General features: G+C 46.5%; 1 protein-coding gene across 1 annotated transcript; it reads left to right on the forward strand.

The window, feature by feature from the left end:
• The first annotated feature begins 968 nt into the window (after nucleotides 1-968).
• On the forward strand, nucleotides 969-25,209 carry LOC140111774 (complement C1r-B subcomponent-like). The gene is made up of 11 exons (XM_072132428.1): nucleotides 969-1,264; nucleotides 12,028-12,244; nucleotides 16,850-17,036; nucleotides 18,006-18,149; nucleotides 18,287-18,483; nucleotides 19,486-19,633; nucleotides 19,710-19,831; nucleotides 20,315-20,393; nucleotides 20,483-20,617; nucleotides 22,579-22,653; nucleotides 24,071-25,209. The coding sequence occupies exons 1-11, from the start codon at nucleotides 1,257-1,259 to the stop codon at nucleotides 24,853-24,855; spliced, it is 2,097 nt and encodes a 698-aa protein (XP_071988529.1). The 5' UTR covers nucleotides 969-1,256; the 3' UTR covers nucleotides 24,856-25,209.
• Nucleotides 25,210-25,845: the final 636 nt, after the last annotated feature.

Consider the following 25,845-nt stretch of genomic DNA (forward strand, 5'->3'; position numbering starts at 1 on the left):
GTGCAGATGGTCCAGTGGTCCACAGACTACTCCCTCCGGACTCTTCCCATAAAGATTTTCCTCCCGGGTACTCCCAAGTACCTTCTGTCGTCTGTGTGACCGTTAAATTCACCAATTCCAGAGCAGTTGGAATTTTTTCACTATCCCTCATCATTTCAGATTAAGTATGATATTGTTGTGGGCCTAGCAAAACTCCCTCTTCTTAGTGTCTGCAGCACACAGGAAAAAAAATGTACTGGAGCTATTGGCCACACCCACTGTGCACCAAAATCCTAATTTACATATAAGTAAAACAGAAGATTTTTCTGTACTCAGACTACAGAAACGACAGGAACTTCTATTTAGTTTCTATGTGACCTTGTGTCCATTTATAGGAAATCTACCATAAAAATCCGTCATGATAAACCAGGGACATTACTCATAGATCCAGGCACCGGGACTGTGGTATATTCTTATATTTGTGATCTATGGCCTCATTCCTTTTAAAATCAACTTTTAAAATTATGCTAACGAGCCTGAGGGGCTACCCTTACCCCTCTGTGATCTGGGGTTACAGACTGTTACATTGTATCACCCTCCTTCCTGCTCCCTCAGTACAGTGGGAGGTGCTCACTGCACAAGTGCCAAGGGAGCAGGGGGGTGGGTGATACAATCTGTAACTCAGATCACAGAGGGGTATGGTAGATTTTTATGGTATATTTCCTTTAAGTCATCGTCTGTAGTCTATAGGAGCTCTATATGGGGTGCCATTTAGGGTCATTACCTGCAGGGATCCTCATATATTACAGGCTCCATACATAATAAGGGCTAGCAAACAGAAGATGGAGCATTCCCTTTAAATTTTGGAGCTATTCCTTATAGGATGATTCACTGATATCATGGATTATTACATCATAGTAATGATACATTGAGGTAATGGGGGCATTATAGATGGAGGATGGGCCCTGAACCCAAGTTTCTGCTCTTCATCGCTTCATCACATCTGCAGCCTAGATCCAGCTTCTAGAATCTACTCTAGGACCCATCAGGAATCAATTAGAAGAACCCAAACTATTGGTTGTCCAATGACAGGGCAATGGACCATGAACTACCAGGCCTGTACTTTTCCACTTACACACCAGGGGGAAGCAGAGACCAATCACAGAAAGTTCTAAAAAAGTTGTCTACAAAACTGTTCCCCTTTGCTCCTGTTATCTCCTCCCACCTGTCAGAGGAGACTTTCAGTTTTGGGGAAATCACTTTATACAGAGAGAAAAATGATAATGTAAGTAGTTGTGTCCAGCAGAAGATGTAAAATTTGGATTGTAATGTTGTTCTGCTCTGGCAGTGTAGGGATGGGATGCAATGCTCTGCCTGTGTATAATTCAGATGAAATGATCTGCCTGGCAGTGTAGGGATTGGATGTAATGCTCTGCCTGTGTAGGGATGGGAAGCAATGCTCTGCCTGTGTATGAATCAGATGAAATGATCTGCCTGGCAGTGTAGAGATGGATGCAATGCTCTGCCTGTGTAGGGATGGGATGCAATGATCTGCCTGTGTAGGGATGGGATGCAATGCTCTGCCTGTGTAGGGGTAGAATGCAATGCTCTGCCTGTGAAGGGGTAGGATGCAATGCTCTGCCTGCGTAGGGGTGGGATGCAATGTTCTTTCTGCGTAGGGGTGGGATGCAATGCTCTGCCTGTGTAGGGGTAGGATGCAATGTTCTGCCTGCGTAGGGGTGGGATGCAATGTTCTGCCTGCGTAGGGGTGGGATGCAATGTTCTGCCTGTGTAGGGGTGGGATGCAATGTTCTGCCTGTGTAGGGGTGGGATGCAATGTTCTGCCTGTGTAGGGGTGGGATGCAGTGTTCTGTCTGTGTAGGGGTGGGATGCAATGTTCTGCCTGTGTAGGGGTGGGATGCAGTGTTCTGTCTGTGTAGGGGTGGGATGCAATGTTCTGCCTGCGTAGGGGTGGGATGCAATGTTCTGCCTGCGTAGGGGTGGGATGCAATGTTCTGCCTGTGTAGGGGTGGGATGCAATGTTCTGCCTGTGTAGGGGTGGGATGCAATGTTCTGCCTGTGTAGGGGTGGGATGCAATGTTCTGCCTGTGTATGGGTGGGATGCAATGTTCTGCCTGTGTAGGGGTGGGATGCAGTGTTCTGTCTGTGTAGGGGTGGGATGCAATGTTCTGCCTGTGTAGGGGTGGGATGCAATGTTCTGCCTGCGTAGGGGTGGGATGCAATGTTCTGCCTGCGTAGGGGTGGGATGCAATGTTCTGCCTGCGTAGGGGTGGGATGCAATGTTCTGCCTGTGTAGGGGTGGGATGCAATGTTCTGCCTGTGTAGGGGTGGGATGCAGTGTTCTGTCTGTGTAGGGGTGGGATGCAATGTTCTGCCTGTGTAGGGGTGGGATGCAATGTTCTGCCTGTGTAGGGGTGGGATGCAGTGTTCTGTCTGTGTAGGGGTGGGATGCAATGTTCTGCCTGTGTAGGGGTGGGATGCAATGTTCTGCCTGCGTAGGGGTGGGATGCAATGTTCTGCCTGTGTAGGGGTGGGATGCAATGTTCTGCCTGTGTAGGGGTGGGATGCAATGTTCTGCCTGTGTAGGGGTGGGATGCAATGTTCTGCCTGTGTAGGGGTGGGATGCAATGCTCTGCCTGCGTAGGGGTGGGATGTGCAACATCCCCCACCGGGGCCTAGCCCTTGAGGTGAGGCCTGGAATCAGCCGCGGCCCGCTGTACCGGAGTGGCTGGCGGTTGCGGCCTAAGCACGCTATTGTCACGGTGCTTGGTACGGGGGAACCGGAGGGCTGTCCTACAGCCTGGCAGGTCTCCAGCAGGGTGGTGTTGGCAAGAAATGATGAGGGAGAGGCTGCTATAGCGGATCTCCCTGGGGCAACCCCTTAATGTCCCAAGTGTGAGTCTCTGGGTGATGGACAGGGTGCCGGTGATGAAGGCAGCCGTATTAGCAGGGACCAGACGGAGACAGAAGTTGAAGAAAACAACTTACAGTTCTTTATTTGAACCGCAGGAACCGCAGCAAACGTGCCTTTAACAGGTAGGTAGGGTGCCGAGATGTGAGTTGGAGGGAGCCTCAGGAGATAGTTCACCAGCCTGGAGGTAGAGGGCAGGCTGGGAAGGCAGCTGTGTCCTGGTAGGAAGCTTCAGCTCGTCCTGTAGGGCTTCAGGTATCACCTTCAAAGGTAAGATGATACCCCTTTTCCTCACTACACTAACTCTAGTCTAATGCTCCACTCTTCAGAGGCAGGGGCTAGGCTCTTCCTGCTCTGGTATGGGCTAGACAGAGATTACTCACTCACTCACTGATTCTCCTAGGATTCCACACTAGAATAATCTAGTCTCCAGAACATTCCTGGCCAGAGGTTTTATTACCTCCCTTTGGTCAGGTGGTGGCTGCTCCTCCAATCACATCTCAGCTTACAGAACACAGGATGTAACACATATCATTGGATAACAGCATCTGGCATTATACAAAATACTTAACTCCTGCCTTGCCAGGCAGGATTCACCACTGCAATATCCCTATGTCCTATCAGAACCATGTTGTGTAATGGGATTACATGCAGGTGGGACGTATTCGCAAACCCTACCTCGCCATTGCATCGGCGAGGGTGTTGCATACCCCGGGGGCAATTGAAAGAGCCGCCCTCGGCTCGACTACAGATGTTTTGGGGCACAGAGGGGGCTAAAGGCACTTCTGGGAAGTGCAGGCTGTGTGAGGTGTAGGGACAAACCGCCCATGGTCCTGGAGACAGGCACCTGGGTTGGTGTCGGACTAAGACAAAAAAACATGTAGCTGCATGACAGTTGGTCGCTGACGCCATTAAACCGAACTGTACAGTAGGAAAGGTGTGGTGTCATGTCCTGTAATCCACTCCTTGCACCAAGGCCTGTATATTTGTTTTATCAACACTTCTTCCCTGGCGGCAATTATATAGTGTATATATGCATACATTGGCATATGTGACACAATAAAACATTGTACTACATAGAGACGGTCCGACACAGCCACTCTACAACCTGAAAAGCCTATGAAAGGGTTAATGCAGACTACTGGCATATATGACAGTGTGCAAACAGGTTAATTCACATTGGCTTAGGAGCCCAATGGGTACACATCTTATAACATAACGTTACAGATAGATAGGCTACTCAGAGTAGCACGGTAGCAAATGTCTCTTTTCCTGCAAAGAAAAGGCATAAAAAGTGCAAGCAGAATGTCCGTACCTAAAAAGGAAGGCATTAAGTGCAAAATAATAGTCAATAGCAATAGCAACTTTTCCCTGGTAGTATCTGGCAAAAGTCTCTCAGAAGGTCTCTAATGACAAAGTCCATCTTCTGGGTACAGCCCTTGATGTGGGGAAAAGTGCAATGAAGAAGCAAAGGGTCTCCTCTATTTGGAGAGGGACAGTGTCTTTTGAAGAAATCTCTGCTGTGGCAGAGGAAGGGTGCTATCATAGCACATGACAATAATCAGTTCAAGGTATGTCTCTTGACTGAGATAAATATGGGTGAGAGTCTCAGGAAAGTCTCTGGCTCTTTGGGGTAAGGACAGAAATATACAATATGTACATAGTACAGTACCTGAAGCGGGCTACAGCCCTTCAGGGGTTACTCAGCATCTTCTTCGGTGGTAAGTACTTCGGTGTCAGAAAAACGTACCTGCCTCCTCCTTCTGCGTGACACCAGCTGGTACTCCTGCAGGTACGCAGGAGCTTTACCTTTTGTCTCCCTTTGAGACCTTCGAAGTTCCGGCCTGGAGAAGATAACAACCTCCTCATCGTCCTCCTCTGAGTCAAGCGCTGGAGTCGGAGTCTCAGCTGCCTCTGATGCTTCAGGGGTTGCAGACACTGGAGCCGGATCATCCTCCACAGGCAGCAGTATTGGAGACTGCGGTGGGGATGATGGTCTCTCCGAGGTACCTCTTACTGGAGTGGAAACAAAACAGAATTGAGGCACAGTCACAAGTTCCAAGAAACTGGGGGTAGGTGAACACAAGGAGGTCTGTAAGTCGGGGGTCGAAGTGAGAGGTGTAGACATAGGGGCAAAAGGACGAAGACATCTCTTCAGCCGGTTCCTATGTACCCGGAGTGGTGGGCGGTCTCCTCTTGAAATCTCGTAGACTTCAGGGGAGAGACTGTCCCTAACTAGGTATGGCTCACGCTCCCAACGCCCATCTAGCTTACTGGTAGGATGGTTGTTGCGCAGCCACACTCGATCTCCTGGGGCAAAAGGCTCAGCACAGGCATTACGATCGAAGTCCCTTTTTTGTTTCTCTCGGGCCTCTTCCAACCGCAGATCCACAACTTCTCTGGCATCCGCCAGGCGCCTCTGGTGTTCGTGAACCCAGTCAGTCTGGGGGAGTAAAGACTGGGAATCAGGGGACTCCATGTCCCAGGTCATATCAGCAGGGAGATGACCGTGTCTCCCGAACATCAGATAATACGGGGTGTATCCTGTGGAGCAATGAGTGGTATTGTTGTACAGGTACACTAATTCGGGCAATAGTTTTGGCCAGTCAGCCCTTTTTGCAGGGGTCAGAGTCCTCAGCATATTGATTAGAGTCTGGTTCATCTTTTCACAAAGCCCATTGCCTTGGGGATGATAGGCTGTGGTCCTCAGCTTCTTGCAGCCATATAGAGTGCACAGCTCCTGGAAGACTTGGGACTCAAATGCTGTTCCTGATGGTCCGGACAGCCATAGGGGAGGATGAAGCTCTTCCACAGGGCCGCTGCGGTAGTCCTTGCAGACAGATCTCTGACAGGTACTGCAACCACAAATTTGGTATAGTGGTCGATGATAGTAAGAGCATAACTGTGACCGGATCTGCTGGGCTCCAACTTCACGTGGTCCAATGCCAGGATCTCCAAGGGCCGTTGGCTCACAATGGGACGTAGAGGGGCCCTTTGATTGTGTCGCTCTCCTCGAGCGATGGCGCAGGCTGGGCATTCTCGACACCAGGCTTCAATGTCGGACTTCATGTTGACCCAGAAGAATCGCCTTCGGAGGGTGGCTTCAGTCTTCTGAGCGCCAAAGTGTCCAGACTGGTCATGGTACATTTCCAGTACTATCTTGGCGTCCCTCCTGGGAATCACAATCTGGTATAGCCGGTCATAAGTGATAGGGTCCAGAAGTCTTCTCTTTAGCAGCCCCTGGTGCATGCTCAGAGTCTTTCTCTGGCGCCACAATTGAGACAGTTCTCCATCAGCTCTTCTGCGCCGGATTCTTTCAGGCACTCGCCCACTAGAGAGATAGTCCATTACTTCTCCTATGGCACGGCTATCAGCCTGAAGACTCATCCAGAGGTCCTTTTCCACAGGGGGCTCTGACTCTTCTTGAGGAGTAGCTGGCTCTGCCTCTGTCGGTAGGGAGTAAACTCTCTGGGCATCTTGACGCACAAACCGGGCATAGAACGCTGGCATCTCCACATCTTCCCACTGAGCATCCGTGGAGGGTCCCTCCCACTGGTCAGGGAGACGGGACAGAGCGTCGGCGTTGTCATTGGTCTTACCAGCCCGGTACTTGATGGTAAAGTTGAAGTTGGCAAGTCTGGAGGCCCACCGTTGTTCCAGTGCTCCAAGACGTGCGGTGTTCAGATGCGCCAACGGATTATTGTCTGTGAAGACAGTGAAAGATGATGCAGCTAGGTAGTCCTTGAACTTTTCGGTCACAGCCCAGACTAATGCCAGAAACTCCAACTTGAAGGAACTGTAGTTCTGGTCGTTTTGCTCCGGTTCTCGGAGGGAACGGCTGGCGTAGGCTATGACCCTTTCAGTTCCGTTTTGGAGCTGGGATAATACCGCCCCTAGACCTTGCTTGCTGGCATCAGTGTATAGGGTGAAAGGCAGACTATAGTCTGGATATCCCAACACCGGAGGTTCAGTCAACCGTTGCTTGAGCATCTGGAAGGCAGCTTCTCGTTCGGCCGTCCACTCAATGGCTACTCGGGAACGTTGGCTCTCTTTTGGCAGGCCCCTTAGAAGCTCTTGCAGGGGAGCCGCCAGCTGGGCAAACTTCGGGATGAAACGCCTGTAATAACTGGCAAATCCCAGGAAGCTTTTGATGTCCCGTACGGTTGATGGGGTAGGCCAGTCGTAGACAGCTGCAATCTTCTCTGGATCTGGCTCAATTCCATGAGCGCTCACCACATGTCCCAGGTACTTGACGCTAGGTTGTAGCAGGTGGCACTTGGATGGCTTGACCTTCAACCCATGTTGGGTCAGGATTTGGAAGACTTCAGCCAGATGGTGGAGGTGGTCTTCATAAGTCTTGGAGTAGATGATGATGTCGTCCAAATATAGCAGGACGGTCTCGAAGTTGCGATGACCCAAACATCTCTCCATCAGCCGTTGAAATGTGCCTGGGGAGTTGCATAGCCCAAACGGCATGTTGTTGAACTCGAACAGGCCCATTGGGGTGGTGAAAGCCGTCTTCTCTCTGTCTTCTGGTGCCATGGCCACTTGCCAGTAGCCACTGGTCAGGTCCAGGGTAGAGAAGTAGGCAGCTGACCCTAGGGCTGCGAGGGATTCCTCGATTCGAGGCAGAGGATAGGCGTCCTTGTGGGTGATATTGTTGATTTTCCTATAGTCAACACAGAATCGAAGGGTTCCATCCTTCTTCTTCACAAGGACCAGCGGGGCAGCCCATGGGCTGTGACTCTCCCGGATAACGTTGGCTGTCTTCATCTCTTGTACCAGCTTTTTCACCTCTTGGTAGCGGGCTGGAGGTATGGGCCGATATCGTTCCTTGATAGGAGGATGAGAGCCAGTAGGGATGGTGTGTTGGATCAGAGTAGTCTGCCCAAAATCCAGTGGGTGTTTGCTGAAGGCCTGGTGGTGCTTCATAACGACATCCAGGACACCTTGTACTTGGTCTGCAGGAGTAAAATCGTCGTCTCCAATATTGAGCTCAAGCCACCAGGATTGCTCGGCAGGCTCACCTTCAGCACTTTGCTTCACTTCCAACTGTTGGGAGGCAGACAGAGAGGTTTCCACCAAGTCTTCAGGATGGACACTGAAGAGAGTGGCTACGGCTTGATACTTTCTCAGATCCACTGGGGAGTCTCCCACATTTAGTAATCGAATGGGTACTTGTCCTCGGGATACAGTGACTAGGCTCCTGGCGGCTAGAATGGGCAGGTCTTCATCAGCTGGTAGAGGTTCTACTATCGCCTGGTAGTCTTGACCTTGGACGCCCATGCAGGCTCGACACCATACTAACGTCTCAGTCCCAGGTTGAAGGCGGACAGGTTGGGGATCCTTGATCCGGGCTCTGCAGATTTCCCCATTAGGGCCAGCGAACTTCTGTTGCGCCGCTAGAACCTGCATAGTCTCCTGAATTACCTTCCGGGAACCGTTGGGCACTGTTGGCAGGGAGTCGTGGAGAGCCTGCAGCACTTCAGGGTAGCAGTTGCGGAGGACATTGGTACCCAGTACCAGGGAGAAGTTACCGTTTTCGGGCACACGTGTCACCACTACGCCCTGTCTGGTTAACTCAGTGTCTCCAATGGTTAGCGTGGGCTCCCAGTAGCCGCGGATGGGTACGGGTTTTCCGTTCGTAGCAATAATGTTCAAGTAAGCCTTGGGAGGCTGGATTAAGGATGCTTTTCCTCGGCACTTCTCGAAGGCAGCACTCCGGAGGGTGGTCACTTGAGATCCGGTATCAATTAAGGCCGGTAGGGTAACTCCATTGATGGTTACATGAACCATGGGGCGAGTCCCCACGAACCTGGGCATCCAGTTGGCATCTCGGGGACTTACAAGTTCTTCCCTTGGAGGTCGTCCCTTAGCTCCAAGGGTTTGTCGTTTAACTGACGACAATCATTCTCTTCATGCCCATATTTATGGCAGTAGCTGCACCGCTGACGGGGTTTCTTCTGACTCCAGGTGCTTAACAACTTCGCTTCTTTTGGGCGCTGTTTAGTCGGAGATTCACGAGGAGTAGCTGACCGTACCGGGTTCTCTGGAGGTTTCCTCCTCCTAGCGGAGACAGTTACTTCCAACTGGGTCAACCGATCGAGGATTTGATGCAGGGTGTCCGCCAGATTAGAGACCTGTCCTGCTAAGTCAGCAACTTCCGTAGCCGCAGGAGTAGGTGATGTCGACTGCATTGGATAGCAAGCTAGAGCAGATTCCTCCATTTCCACGGATTCAGGCTCTTTCTGCGGTCCAGTAGGCGGTCGGTCCCCTAATATGTCAATGGCAATTTCCTTAAACTCAAGGAAGGAGGCCTGGGCATGTTGAGAAGAGATGATCTTTAGTTGACACCTTTGATTTCTATCAACAAGTCCATTAATAAATTGTTCCCTTAAGGTTTGATCAGAGGTTTCAGCGTCTTTGGGCTCAAGGCAGGTGATGGCCTTCCATGTCTCCTGTAGGGAGAGGGCAAAGTCTCGAAGGGACTCTTGGGGCTTCTGTCTTTTCCCGAAGAATTTCTGCTTCAACTCGGAGACAGTACACTTGTCAAAGGTATTGCGTAGCCTATCAAGAATCTGGACCACATTCTGACACTGTTCTCGGGGCCAAGACTTGACTTCCCGGAGAGCGGGTCCTTTCAACTGCCCGATGAGGATGCCCACTTTCTGTTCCTCTGTAAACGGACACAGGGCGAAGGTGGCTAACAATTTGTCTCTGAATTCAGAGAGAGTGTGTGATTCTCCCTCGTAGTGGGGTAACCAGGGGGCCCCCGGATAGTAGGGCATAGTCAGAGGCATCATGGTGGGAGTCCCAGGGACACTAGTTGTAGCAGGGCTGAAAGGACTCTCTGGAGGACTTAACATGCTCCGGTACCCTGAGGAGGGACCAGGGGACGGGACTTGCGCCAGTCCCGTATCTTCGTCCTGAGCGGACATGACTGGCCTAGCTGAGGGAAGTCTGTAGGGTTACACAATGTCCGTTGCTATGGGCGATGGCTAGAATGGGACGTGGGCACTTTAAGACACAGTCACTATTCCCTGGGAGGTGAGCCAATAACCTAGCGTCGGAAACAATTTCTACCCCCCTTTAACTTCCCCAGCGGTACTCACTCAGGATCAGCCGCGGTGACAGGACAGCTCCGGTACACGAAGGTCTCCGTTCCCGATGTCCGGCAGGCAGCAGGGCTCGGTGATGCTCAGCGGTGTTCTCCAGTCGCAGGACACGTGCGCCGGAACTCCGGATGAGGCGCACGCTGCTGGCAGGCTTCAGGCGCGGCCTGTGCCGAAATCCAAGATGGCCGATTAACCCTCTTCGTTGCCGGCCGCACACGCTCCAGCTCCTCCTCCACGGTGCTTCGCGCAGGGGGCGGAGCCTAGTGACGCCTCTGGAGTTCCCGCCAGTGAAGATTTGGCGGGCTTGAAATACTTGCTCCGCCACACGCCTCTGAGGTAAATGCTTCAGGCACAGCAGTGCCGGATGTAGCAGAGCTGAAACAGTTCTTGCAGGAATTAACCTCTTGAGTGCTGGAGCGGCGCTCGACAGCACGTGGCAGCAGTATAACAGTTCAATGTGAAACACACAATCACTTGGGCCTAAACCCGGATGGCAGTAGGGTTAGGCAGCACAGTCTCTTTCTTAATAAAGTACAGTCTTTAGTGCCAGGATAAGGCACAGAAGTAAATATCCTGTGATTCGTGACGCCACCTGCAACATCCCCCACCGGGGCCTAGCCCTTGAGGTGAGGCCTGGAATCAGCCGGGGCCCGCTGTACCGGAGTGGCTGGCGGTTGCGGCCTAAGCACGCTATTGTCACGGTGCTTGGTACGGGGGAACCGGAGGGCTGTCCTACAGCCTGGCAGGTCTCCAGCAGGGTGGTGTTGGCAAGAAATGATGAGGGAGCGGCTGCTATAGCGGATCTCCCTGGGGCAACCCCTTAATGTCCCGAGTGTGAGTCTCTGGGTGATGGACAGGGTGCCGGTGATGAAGGCAGCCGTATTAGCAGGGACCAGACGGAGACAGAAGTTGAAGAAAACAACTTACAGTTCTTTATTTGAACCGCAGGAACCGCAGCAAACGTGCCTTTAACAGGTAGATGGAGTGCTGAGATGTGAGTTGGAGGGAGCCTCAGGAGATAGTTCACCAGCCTGGAAGTGGAGGGCAGGCTGGGAGGCAGCTGTGTCCTGGTAGGAAGCTTCAGCTTGTCCTGTAGGGCTTCAGGTATCACCTTCAAAGGTAAGATGATACCCCTTTCCTCACTACACTACTCTAGTCTAATGCTCCACTCTTCAGAGGCAGGGGCTAGGCTCTTCCTGCTCTGGTATGGGCTAGACAGAGATTTCTCACTCACTCACTGATTCTCCTAGGATTCCACACTAGAATAATCTAGTCTCCAGAACATTCCTGGCCAGAGGTTTTATTACCTCCCTTTGGTCAGGTGGTGGCTGCTCCTCCAATCACATCTCAGCTTACAGAACACAGGATGTAACACATATCATTGGATAACAGCATCTGGCATTATACAAAATACTTAACTCCTGCCTTGCCAGGCAGGATTCACCACTGCAATATCCCTATGTCCTATCAGAACCATGTTGTGTAATGGGATTACATGCAGGTGGGACGTATTCGCAAACCCTACCTCGCCATTGCATCGGCGAGGGTGTTGCAGATGCAATGTTCTGCCTGTGTAGGGGTGGGATGCAATGTTCTGCCTGCGTAGGGGTGGGATGCAGTGTTCTGCCTGTGTAGGGGTGGGATGCAATGTTCTGCCTGCGTAGGGGTGGGATGCAATGTTCTGCCTGTGTAGGGGTGGGATGCAATGTTCTGTCTGTGTAGGGGTGGGATGCAATGTTCTGTCTGTGTAGGGGTGGGATGCAATGTTCTGTCTGTGTAAGGGTGGGATGCAATGCTCTGCTGATAAAGGGATCAGATGCAATGTTCTGCCACAACAAAAATTAGATATAATGATCTACCTAGAGATGAGATGCTCTACTGTAAACTGTAATTTTTGTTTTATTGCTTTTCAATGTTTATGTACACAATGTAATACAATGTAATTTGTTGATGAAATATAACGATATAACTATAAGCCTCATTGGGTCTTGTGTTTTGCAGGCTGGTTTGGATCTTGCTAATTTTGGGCAGTGCATCCGCTTTTACAGCAAATAAACCCCAATATGGACTCATCTCATCCCCCAAATACCCCAAAACCTACCCCAACGACCAGCACAGCACCTGGAACATCACCGTCACCAAAGGCTTTTACATCTCACTGAAGTTTTTGGTGTTTGACCTGGAACCATCTGATGGATGCAGCTATGACTATGTAAAGGTAAAGTGTTCATCTCTGGTATAACATAAGCTTCTTATACAGTGATATGGAGGAAGCTGGTATAACCTGGGGATCTCCTGTATATAATGATATATGTACAGCCGGTATAACCTGGGGATCTCCTGTATATAATGATATATGTACAGCTGGTATAACCTGGGGATCTCCTGTATATAATGATATATGTACAGCCGGTATAACCTGGGGATCTCCTGTATATAATGATATATGTACAGCCGGTATAACCTGGGGATCTCCTGTATATAATGATATATGTACAGCCGGTATAACCTGGGGATCTCCTGTATATAATGATATATGTACAGCCGGTATAACCTGGGGATCTCCTGTAAATAATGATATATGTACAGCCGGTATAACCTGGGGATCTCCTGTATATAATGATATATGTACAGCCGGTATAACCTGGGGATCTCCTGTATATAATGATATATGTACAGCTGGTGTAACCTGGGGATCTCCTGTATATAATGATATATTTACAGCCGGTATAACCTGGGGATCTACTGTATATAATGATATATGTACAGCTGGTATAACCTGGGGATCTCCTGTATATAATGATATATGTACAGCTGGTATAACCTGGGCATCTCCTGTATATAATGATATATGTACAGCCAGTATAACCTGGGGATCTCCTGTATATAATGATATATGTACAGCCGGTATAACCTGGGGATCTCCTGTATATAATGATATATGTACAGCCTGTATAACCTGAGGATCTCCTGTATACAATGATATATGTACAGCTGGTATAACCTGGGAAACTCCTGTATATAATGATATATGTACAGCCGGTATAACCTGGGGATCTCCTGTATATAATGATATATGTACAGCCGGTATAACCTGGGGATCTCCTGTATATAATGATATATGTACAGCTGGTATAACCTGGGGATCTCCTGTATATAATGATATATTTACAGCCGGTATAACCTGGGGATCTACTGTATATAATGATATATGTACAGCTGGTATAACCTGGGGATCTCCTGTATATAATGATATATGTACAGCTGGTATAACCTGGGCATCTCCTGTATATAATGATATATGTACAGCCGGTATAACCTGGGGATCTCCTGTATATAATGATATATGTACAGCCGGTATAACCTGGGGATCTCCTGTATATAATGATATATGTACAGCCTGTATAACCTGGGGATCTCCTGTATACAATGATATATGTACAGCTGGTATAACCTGGGGATCTCCTGTATATAATGATATATGTACAGCCGGTATAACCTGGGGATCTCCTGTATATAATGATATATGTACAGCCGGTATAACCTGGGTATATAATGTATACAATGATATATGTACAGCTGGTATAACCTGGGAATCTCCTGTATATAATGATATATGTACAGCCGGTATAACCTGGGGATCTCCTGTATATAATGATATATGTACAGCCGGTATAACCTGGGGATCTCCTGTATATAATGATATATGTACAGCTGGTATAACTCAGGGATCTCCTGTATATAATGATATATGTACAGCTGGTATAACCTGGGGATCTCCTGTATATAATGATATATGTACAGCCGGTATAACCTGGGGATCTCCTGTATATAATGATATATGTACAGCCGGTATAACCTGGGTATATAATGTATACAATGATATATGTACAGCTGGTATAACCTGGGAATCTCCTGGATATAATGATATATGTACAGCTGGTATAACCTGGGGATCTCCTGTATATAATGATATATGTACAGCTGGTATAACCTGGGGATCTCCTGTATATAATGATATATGTACAGCCGGTATAACCTGGGGATCTCCTGTATATAATGATATATGTACAGCCGGTATAACCTGGGGATCTCCTGTATATAATGATATATGTACAGCCGGTATAACCTGGGGATCTCCTGTATATAATGATATATGTACAGGTGGTATAACTCAGGGATCTCCTGTATATAATGATATATGTACAGCTGGTATAACCTGGGGATCTCCTGTATATAATGATATATGTACAGCCGGTATAACCTGGGGATCTCCTGTATATAATGATATATGTACAGCCGGTATAACCTGGGTATATAATGTATACAATGATATATGTACAGCTGGTATAACCTGGGGATCTCCTGTATATAATGATATATGTACAGCCGGTATAACCTGGGGATCTCCTGTATATAGTGATATATGTACAGCCGGTATAACCTGGGGATCTCCTGTATATAATGATATATGTACAGCTGGTATAACTCAGGGATCTCCTGTATATAATGATATATGTACAGCTGGTATAACCTGGGGATCTCCTGTATATAATGATATATGTACAGCTGGTATAACCTGGGGATCTCCTGTATATAATGATATATGTACAGCTGGTATAACCTGGGGATCTCCTGTATATAATGATATATGTACAGCCGGTATAATCTGGGGATGTCCTGTATATAATGATATATGTACAGCTGGTATAACCTGGGGATCTCCTGTATATAATGATATATGTACAGCTGGTATAACCTGGGGATCTCCTGTATATAATGATATATGTACAGCCGGTATAACCTGGGTATATAATGTATACAATGATATATGTACAGCTGGTATAACCTGGGAATCTCCTGTATATAATGATATATGTACAGCCGGTATAACCTGGGGATCTCCTGTATATAATGATATATGTACAGCCGGTATAACCTGGGGATCTCCTGTATATAATGATATATGTACAGCTGGTATAACCTGGGGATCTCCTGTATATAATGATATATTTACAGCCGGTATAACCTGGGGATCTACTGTATATAATGATATATGTACAGCTGGTATAACCTGGGGATCTCCTGTATATAATGATATATGTACAGCTGGTATAACCTGGGCATCTCCTGTATATAATGATATATGTACAGCCGGTATAACCTGGGGATCTCTTGTATATAATGATATATGTACAGCCGGTATAACCTGGGGATCTCCTGTATATAATGATATATGTACAGCCTGTATAACATGGGGATCTCCTGTATACAATGATATATGTACAGCTGGTATAACCTGGGAATCTCCTGTATATAATGATATATGTACAGCCGGTATAACCTGGGGATCTCCTGTATATAATGATATATGTAAAGCCGGTATAACCTGGGTATATAATGTATACAATGATATATGTACAGCTGGTATAACCTGGGAATCTCCTGTATATAATGATATATGTACAGCCGGTATAACCTGGGGATCTCCTGTATATAATGATATATGTACAGCCGGTATAACCTGGGGATCTCCTGTATATAATGATATATGTACAGCTGGTATAACTCAGGGATCTCCTGTATATAATGATATATGTACAGCTGGTATAACCTGGGGATCTCCTGTATATAATGATATATGTACAGCCGGTATAACCTGGGGATCTCCTGTATATAATGATATGTGTACAGCCGGTATAACCTGGGTATATAATGTATACAATGATATATGTACAGCTGGTATAACCTGGGAATCTCCTGTATATAATGATATATGTACAGCTGGTATAACCTGGGGATCTCCTGTATATAATGATATATGTACAGCTGGTATAACCTGGGGATCTCCTGTATATAATGATATATGTACAGCCGGTATAACCTGGGGATCTCCTGTATATAATGATATATGTACAGCCGGTATAACCTGGGTATATAATGTATACAATGATATATGTACAGCTGGTATAACCTGGGAATCTCCTGTATATAATGATATATGTACAGCTGGTATAACCTGGGGATCTCCTGTATATAATGATATATGTACAGCCGGTATAACCTGGGGATCTCCTGTATATAGTGATATATGTACAGCCGGTATAACCTGGGGATCTCCTGTATATAATGATATATGTACAGCTGGTATAACTCAGGGATCTCCTGTATATAATGATATATGTACAGCTGGTATAACCTGGGGATCTCCTGTATATAATGATATATGTACAGCTGGTATAACCTGGGGATCTCCTGTATATAATGATATATGTACAGCTGGTATAACCTGGGGATCTCCTGTATATAATGATATATGTACAGCCGGTATAACCTGGGGATGTCCTGTATATAATGATATATGTACAGCTGGTATAACCTGGGGATCTCCTGTATATAATGATATATGTACAGCTGGTATATCCTGGGGATCTCCTGTATATAATGATATATGTACAGCTGGTATAACCTGGGGATCTCCTGTATATAATGATATATGTACAGCTGGTATAACCTGGGGATCTCCTGCATATAATGATATATGTACAGCTGGTATAACCTGGGGATCTCCTGTATATAATGATATATGTACAGCTGGTATAACCTGGGGATCTCCTGTATATAATGATATATGTACAGCCAGTATAACCTGGGGATCTCCTGTATATAATGATATATGTACAGCTGGTATAACCTGGGGATCTCCTGTATATAATGATATATGTACAGCTGGTATAACCTGAGGATTTCCTGTAAATAATGTTGTAATGATATAAATGTCCTTTCACTATCTTAAACCCAATCTCCATTACTTTACTTGTAGGTGTTTGATGACAACAGGGAAATGGGTCGGTTCTGTGGCCCTAAAGGATCCAGATCCCACCCGGGTCATCGTCGTTTTGCTTCATATGGGAATCGTATGAAAATTGAATTTCACTCCGACTTCTCCAATGAGGAAAATGGTTTGGCCGTCTTCTATAAAGGATTCCAGGCGTTCTACCAGGCTGTGGGCAAGTACCTGCCACTGGAGACATAACTAAAGGAGCATCAATTAATGTCAGGAATAATGACCCCCCCCCCAATTAGCCCACAAAGGGTCACCTTAAATGTCACCTGGCCACTTCCATCACATCCCAAAATTTATACAGACCAACAAAATTAAACCAAGGTCCCATACCAAACCAAATCCTCTAAAAAATCCAGACCCCCTAAACAAATACATACCCCAGACCAGACCCTTACATACAAATAAACCCCAGACCAAACATCCTAAACAAATACTCACCCCAAACGAGACCTTAAACTAAATAATGATCCCCGACCCCATCAATGATAGATACCCCAGACAAAACCGTACAGAAAAATAATTTTGAGCCAAACATTTTAAACAAATACAGACCCCGGACCCCTAAACACATAAAGCTATAAATGCAGAACATCACTGTAATATTGTCCATATTTATACACATAGGGGCTTATTTACCAAGGGTCGCAGATCGCACTTTCGTCGGACTTTTCGCCATTTTCGGGATTTGCAAAGCTTGGACAGGTATTTAACAGGTGTCTGCGTTGGGATTGTGTCACACGGGATCGGATTTTGGTGCAGCTGTGCTGCTTCTATGCAACACAAATTGAGGGGAGTGCCGTCGGACGATCCGACTGACTCAGACTAAGCGCGGGATTTAACTTTCAAATTGTGTCGTAAGCCCAAGCACTTACATGCACCAGGAAGAAGGAGGTGACCTCCGGCGGACCTCAGCGTGGAAGCGACACATGCAGGAATCGGGCGCACGATCGGACAGTGCACTTTCCGTGAACTCCGCGGACCGGGTAAGAAAATGTGCCCCATAATCTACAGCAAAGACTTCTACCAGATGTCCACACTAATGTTGTTATTATGGGTGGCCGCACATGTTCTCCCCATGTCCTTCACATATTTTTTACGTTCTGTGCCTTCTCTCATGCTTCACAAATTCCAGATTTCGATGAATGTGCATCTCCTGATGACAACAGCCTCACGTGGACCCGGCCATGCCAGCACATATGTCACAATTACATAGGGGGCTATTCCTGCTCCTGCTTCCACGGGTACAAGCTGCAGAGTGACAACCGCTCTTGTAAAGGTAAACTTCTAGAGCAGCCGCCTGACACCACTGTTCTCCATTGGTGGTGAGCTACAACGACCTCAACCATGTGATGCCCTGACGGTGGACCGCTAGGACCCTCTTTAAGACTGAGTGATTTTTCTCCATCTTTTCAGCACAGTGCAGTGACCTCATGTTTACAGAGGAGTTAGGGAACATTTTGAGTCCAGGATACCCTGAGCCGTACCCACCCGACCTCAACTGCACCTATAAGATACGACTGGAGCAAGGGATGCACATCTCACTGAAGTTCATTGAGATCTTTGATATCGATGATCATCCCCAGGCTCCCTGCCCCTACGATACATTAAAGGTGATGTTCCTTCCATTCCTATGGTTTGTAGCTTGCCTTTTCCTCTTTGAAGTGACTCTTCAGATATCCTGAAGAACTCATTCCTGAAGAAGTCAGCAGCTTTTTTTAGATGTGATTCAACAGAGAAGGTAAGTAAAGATATGGAGACATCAGAACAGTATGGAGGACGCTAGGTACAGTAGGTTGACTTGGAAGGTCCTTCATCTTAGTTCTAGGGATGTAGATAGTTAGTATCGGGACCTTTTCCAAAAAGACCCCTTCTTTTGTTCACTAGTTTGTTGAGCTGCTTAAAGTAGAGGGCTTCTGAAGATACTTGATGAAGGTCTTGACCCCAGTGCCCCAAATACAGAGTGCCATTATAATAATTGTCTCTTCTTATGAGGAGGAAGGGCCTGTGGACCTCTTAGACAACCACACCCAAAGGTTGAATGTTACCTCCACACCACCTACAGCTACATCTCTGGTTTCATCAATGATGAGCAATGTCATTGGTTGCTCGTAATTCACCATTTGTCGTGAAGGTGCCTATAGTCCCCTCTCCTATCAGACATATCCCAATTTGTAAGAGAATCCTGGTTGCAGAGCAGGATTAGTCACCACCTATCAGTATGCACGGCTTCTCCGTAGCTCCAGGCACCACCACACACAATTACCAGGAGAACCTACAGTTGTGGATAAGGCACCAGGAGATCAGAGTGATATGTGTTTCTGATATTGGGTTTCAATTTTGATGTTTGGTCAGGGGTATAAGTGTTTAGGTCAGGTCTGAATTGGTTTTGGCATCTGGTCTAGATTAAGAGCTAGAGCGTGGAGAGCTTGGGTTATCATTTAGTCTGAAGATCTGCTACTGATCTTCCAAACTTCATTGCATCCATAGCCACCAATCCAAAGGTCCCTCAATCTCCGTTTAACTAGGACGTTGAGCTGTAAAACTTCCGTTCTGACAAACTTCGCCCAATGTTAAGCTTCAACTCGTGACCTCCATGCCATCTGTGTTTTCAGATATTTGTAGGACCTCAATTACTAAGAAACTTATGTGGGAGACATCCCCCGGACATCATCAAGACGCAGAGCCATGAGGTGGACATCCTGTTCCAGACGGATGACTCTGGGGACAGCAGAGGTTGGAAGATATTCTACATGTCGGAGGGTAAGAGGTGCTCCCATTGCGTATTCGTCCATGGGTGGTGACCAGAGGTGACCTCTTTCATTGTCTTGTTTTCCAGCCATTCAGTGTCCAACGCCCCTCACCCTGGATGAATTCTCCATCATTTCACCAAAGCAAAAAGTGTACAAAATGCACGACTACTTTGTACTGTCCTGCCGCACGGGGTACAGGCTGATGGAGGTAGGGCCAGGAGAATGGTGGACAATTATAACCAGTTTGGTAACAAAAAAGTTGTCAATTACCAATAATAGATGTAATAAAGTTACAATTTTCAAAATTCATCATATACCTAGAGGACCTCCCGTTTCAGTTCTGCAGGGTCCCATGTGCAGCAGGATGTGATGACAACACACATAGAATCATGTGACTACTCAGCCAATCACTAGCCTAGATCTGCTCCACAGCCCCTCCCCCCTGGTCTGAGTAAAAGCTGAAGCAGGCATTTCATTGGATACTACAGTAGCCAATCAGAGAACATGGGAGGGACTGTACAGCAGCTCACAGCACAGAGGACACTTGGACAAGCTACAGGAATAGAAATCCATATCACAGTCCTGCAGCTACTAACACCATACACAGCAGTTTGATTACACATGTATCCACTGAATGTACTTTGGAGGGTCACAGCTACTGACAGGTTCCCTTTAATGCTATCTTTCACAGGGTAGTAAAGAACTGAATGTCTTCACCGCTGTCTGCCAGAAAGATGGGACATGGCATCGTCCTGTACCGCGATGTGAAAGTAAGATGCACATCACGCAAGTGTGTTGTATATATACGGTATAACCTGGGATGTCACGTCCAGTCACTGCCTGTTGTTACTTTGTGCAGTTGTGAGCTGTAGGGAACCAATGGTCTTACGTAATGGTCACCACAAGTTCCTGACCGACCCAGACAGAGTGACATACCAGTCCAAGATAGTCTACTCCTGCAACCAACCCTACTACACCATGGTGGCAACAAGTGGTATGCATGCTACTACCTCTCTTTATATACCCTATATAATGCACCCTATATACTGTATATATGTACAGCCGGTATAACCTGGGAATCTCCTGTATATAATGATATATGTACAGCTGGTATAACCCGTGGATCTCCTGTATATAATGATATATGTACAGCTGGTATAACCTGGGGATCTCCTATATATAATGATATATGTACAGCCGGTATAACCTGGGGATCTCCTGTATATAATGATATATGTACAGCTGGTATAACCTGGGGATCTCCTGTATATAATGATATATGTACAGCTGGTATAACCTGGGGATCTCCTGTATATAATGATATATGTACAGCTGGTATAACCTGGGGATCCCCTGTATATAATGATATATGTACAGCTGGTATAACCTGGGGATCTCCTGTATATAATGATATATGTACAGCTGGTATAACCTGGGGATCTCCTGTATATAATGATATATGTACAGCTGGTATAACCTGGGGATCTCCTGTATATAATGATATATGTACAGCTGGTATAACCTGGGGATCTCCTGTATATAATGATACATGTACAGCTGGTATAACCTGGGGATCTCCTGTATATAATGGTATATGTACAGCTGGTATAACCTGGGGATCTCCTGTATATAATGATATATGTACAGCTGGTATAACCTGGGGATCTCCTGTATATAATGATATATGTACAGCTGGTATAACCTGGGGATCTCCTGTATATAATGATATATGTACAGCTGGTATAACCTGGGGATCCCCTGTATATAATGATATATGTACAGCTGGTATAACCTGGGGATCTCCTGTATATAATGATATATGTACAGCTGGTATAACCTGGGGATCTCCTGTATATAATGATATATGTACAGCTGGTATAACCTGGGGATCTCCTGTATATAATGATATATGTACAGCTGGTATAACCTGGGGATCTCCTGTATATAATGATACATGTACAGCTGGTATAACCTGGGGATCTCCTGTATATAATGGTATATGTACAGCTGGTATAACCTGGGGATCTCCTGTATATAATGATATATGTACAGCTGGTATAACCTGGGGATCTCCTGTATATAATGATATATGTACAGCTGGTATAACCTGGGGATCTCCTGTATATAATGATATATGTACAGCCGGTATAACCTGGGGATCTCCTGTATATAATGATATATGTACAGCTGGTATAACCTGGGGATCTCCTGTATATAATGATATATGTACAGCTGGTATAACCTGGGGATCTCCTGTATATAATGATATATGTACAGCTGGTATAACCTGGGGATCTCCTGTATATAATGATATATGTACAGCCGGTATAACCTGGGGATCTCCTGTATATAATGATATATGTACAGCTGGTATAACCTGGGGATCTCCTGTATATAATGATATATGTACAGCCGGTATAACCTGGGGATCTCCTGTATATAATGATATGTGTACAGCTGGTATAACCTGGGGATCTCCTGTATATAATGATATGTGTACAGCTGGTATAACCTGGGGATCTCCTGTATTTAATGGTATATGTACAGCCGGTATAACCTGGGGATCTCCTGTATATAATGGTATATGTACAGCCGGTATAACATGGGGATCTCCTGTATATAATGGTATATGTACAGCCGGTATAACCTGGGGATCTCCTGTATATAATGATATATGTACAGCTGGTATAACCCGGGGATCTCCTGTATATAATGATATATGTACAGCTGGTATAACCTGGGGATCTCCTGTATATAATGGTATATGTACAGCTGGTATAACCTGGAGATCTCCTGTATATAATGATATATGTACAGCCGGTATAACCTGGGGATCTCCTGTATATAATGATATATGTACAGCCGGTATAACCTGGGGATCTCCTGTATATAATGATATATGGACAACTAATATACTGATGTTAATTAGAATAAACTTTTTCCTATGATTTCTAGCAAACTTTACATGTACAGAAGATCGTGTGTGGAAGGATGAGAATGGAGCACAGCAGATCCCAGTATGTCTGCCAGGTATGATAGTTCAGTGCACCTTACACCTTAACAATGAGTAGTATCATAATAGGACAGGACAGGGTTGGTAAGACTGTATGGAAAGGGTTCAACAGTTGTACCCTCTCTATACAGACGGTCCCCTACTTAAGAACACCCGACTTACAGACGACCCCTAGTTACAGACGGACTGCTCTGCCCACTGTGACCCCTGGTGAAGTCTCCGGATGCTTTACTATAGTCCCAGGCTGCAATATGTCCAAACTGATGCCACCTAAAAAATTTTTACAAAAATGTCAGACATTTCCCCGATTTATGCCAATGAAAATCTCAGCTTGTCCCACAAAAAACAACACCTCCCACCAAAAAAAAAATCCTGGGATGGCTAGGTGGAATTTTTTGATGATTTTTTCACAGTATTAAATCTCCATAAAGGAAAAGAATAAAGGAAACGTGTCGTTTGGACCACAGAATGAAAGCCATTAAAACAACCCCCATAAGATAATGGGGCACCTTTACTAAGGGTCTGCGGACAGCATTTCTGTTGGGTTTCTTGACTATTTCCGTTTTGCGCCACATTAAACTGGGGTTTTTGGCGCACGTAATCGAATTTTGGCGCAAGCGAGCCGACTTTCATGCGGCACAAATCAGGGGGCGTGGCCATCGGACAACCCGACTGATTCGGACAACGCGTGGGATTTAGAATTCAAATTGTGTCGCAAGGCAATGCACTCACATACGGCGTCAGACTTCATTCTCGTCGGACAATGCACCTCGGGGATCGCGCAGGGACGGGGTAAGTTAATGTGCCCCAATGGCTTTTCTTTAAATAATTTCACCATATTTGGAATTTTTCCCAGCTTCCTAGGACATAGTATGGAATATTTCATGCTGCCGCTAGGAAGTACAACATGTCCCACAAAAACTAGCCCTGCAAATGGGAAATGGATCCCAGTAAACCAGTAGACACCAGGGACATAATGGGGGTCATTTACTAAGGGCCCGAATCGCGTTTTTACGGCGGGTCACCCGAATTTTTCCGTTTTGCGCCGATTTTCCCAGAATTGCCCCGGGTTTTTGCCGCACGCGATCGGATTGTGGCGCATCGGCGCCGTCATGCACGCGATGGAAATCGGGGGTGTGGCCGAACGAAAACCCGACGGATTTGGAAAAACCGCCGCATTTTTTTAAAAAAAGTGTCGCTTACCTGCACTCAGCAATGGATCGAGGAACTGCCTTAGTGAATCGCCGGAAGACCCCAATCCAACCCAGAGAACGCGCCGCTGGATCGCGAATGGACGCGGTAAGTAAATCTGCCCCAATGACTGTCCTAGACATCAGGGATAGTTGTCACATGATAATATTTTATATTTAATGAACACACAATACAGATGGTTTCTGGCACCTTTAACCTGTTCCTTTGTTCTTGCGTCTTCAGTGTGTGGACAACCAGAGAATCCTGTAACCAGACTCACTCGTGTCATCAATGGCAAAGAGGCTCAAAATGGGAACTTCCCTTGGCAAGCCTACCTGAAACATCCAGGGCCAGCGGGCGGGGTCCTGATTGGTGAGAAATGGGTCCTTACCGCGGCCCATGTCCTTAAATCAGGTAGCGGCAGAAAGGACCTTGATGTCAACGACCTGCATCTGTTCCTGGGCGATGTCCATGTAGACAACCTCCTAATGTCTGGCCTGGTGAAGGCCAAGGCCTACTACATCCACCCCAAATACAACACAGAGAATTTTGACCATGATATCGCCCTGATCCAGCTGGAGAACCCAGTGACTATGAACAGCAATGTGTCCCCCATATGTCTTCCCGATAACGCGGAGGTGATCCTGTACGAGACGGGTAGAATAGGCTACGTCAGTGGGTTCGGGATCACGGAGGATAACAAATGGACTCGGCATCTTCGCTACGTGTATCTACCGATGGTTGCGAGGGACCGGTGCCAGGAGTCGCTCACCAAACAGCAAAGCAATAAACAATTGGGAGACCAGAAATTCACCGAAAACATGTTCTGCGCCGGATTCTCTGAGGATGACGGGAAGCCAATGGACTCGTGTCAAGGAGACAGCGGAGGCGCGTTCGCCGTCGTAAAGGACAAGAAATGGGTGGCCACAGGCCTTGTGTCATGGGGTATCGATTGCGGCCACGGTTATGGTTATTACACCAAAGTTGATAATTACATTGATTGGATTCGGAGCTACATAGGTAGATGATGGGAGTAGTGCTTCATACACGATGAGATAGCATAATCTGAAAAAATCTGAATAAATGCCCTGAAGAAGGACAAATGCTTTAAATACGCCTCAGGATCATAAGAGAACCACAAGTGAATCCACCCACGAGACACAAGGAGCTTATGACTATAGGGGACTATAGGGGAGCGTTATGACTATATGGGAGTCTTATGACTATATGGGAGCGTTATGACTATATGGGAGTCTTATGACTATATGGGAGCGTTATGACTATATGGGAGTGTTATGACTATAGGGGTCTCCCCCTAAAATCAGATTAAGTTGGATGTCAGAGATTTCACTATTTTGTACTTAATAAAAATGGATGATACATACAGTAAACAGATTTTCTTGTATCTTTTTCTTGGAGTCCCTCAGGTGGGGCAGACAAGTGTATAACAGTGGAAGTAATATGGTGACAGAGGTGGCCACTTTGCCCTGTAGAGATGTATAATCATACCTTTGCTGTAGCAGCAGGACTGTGAGATATGGATTTATACTCCAGGATTGTAGAGCACTGGGGATGTGCCCTAAAACTGCTTATCTCTGCAGCCAGTGTTAGGTATATTCCTCTAATTTAAGATCTACCCCAACAACCCCCTCCACCCTGATATTATAATAGCTGCAGCAGGTTTATGGTTAAAGAAAATCTAAAATCAAAATCCATCATAATAAACCTGGGGCACTTACTCACAGATCCAGGCACTGTGACTGTGGTATCTTCTTATATTTGTTATCTGTGGTTTCTTTCCTTCTAAAAAGCGTTACCAGGGCCCCTCCGTTCTGTAGCTTCTGGGGCTGTTACACTGTGCAGGAGCATTCCCCCCCCCCTTCCACTGTGTAGGATTACAGCAGGCAGGACAAATGTGCTTAGGGTCAAACAGTGTAGCTGTCCGTGAAGCAACAACATGGAGGGTCTCTGGTAACACTTCTTAAAATTTTATAAAGAAGGAGGCCATGGATAATAAA

Source organism: Engystomops pustulosus, unplaced genomic scaffold (assembly GCF_040894005.1).
Source record: "Engystomops pustulosus unplaced genomic scaffold, aEngPut4.maternal MAT_SCAFFOLD_589, whole genome shotgun sequence".
In the NCBI taxonomy this organism is placed as follows: Eukaryota; Metazoa; Chordata; class Amphibia; order Anura; family Leptodactylidae; genus Engystomops; species Engystomops pustulosus.

Coding starts and splice junctions, on each gene's coding strand:
- LOC140111774 (XM_072132428.1), top strand. Junction 17,037..18,005: donor GGCGTTCTACCAGGCTGTGG/GCAAGTACCTGC, acceptor CACAAATTCCAG/ATTTCGATGAATGTGCATCT. Junction 20,394..20,482: donor TCCTGTACCGCGATGTGAAA/GTAAGATGCACA, acceptor TACTTTGTGCAG/TTGTGAGCTGTAGGGAACCA.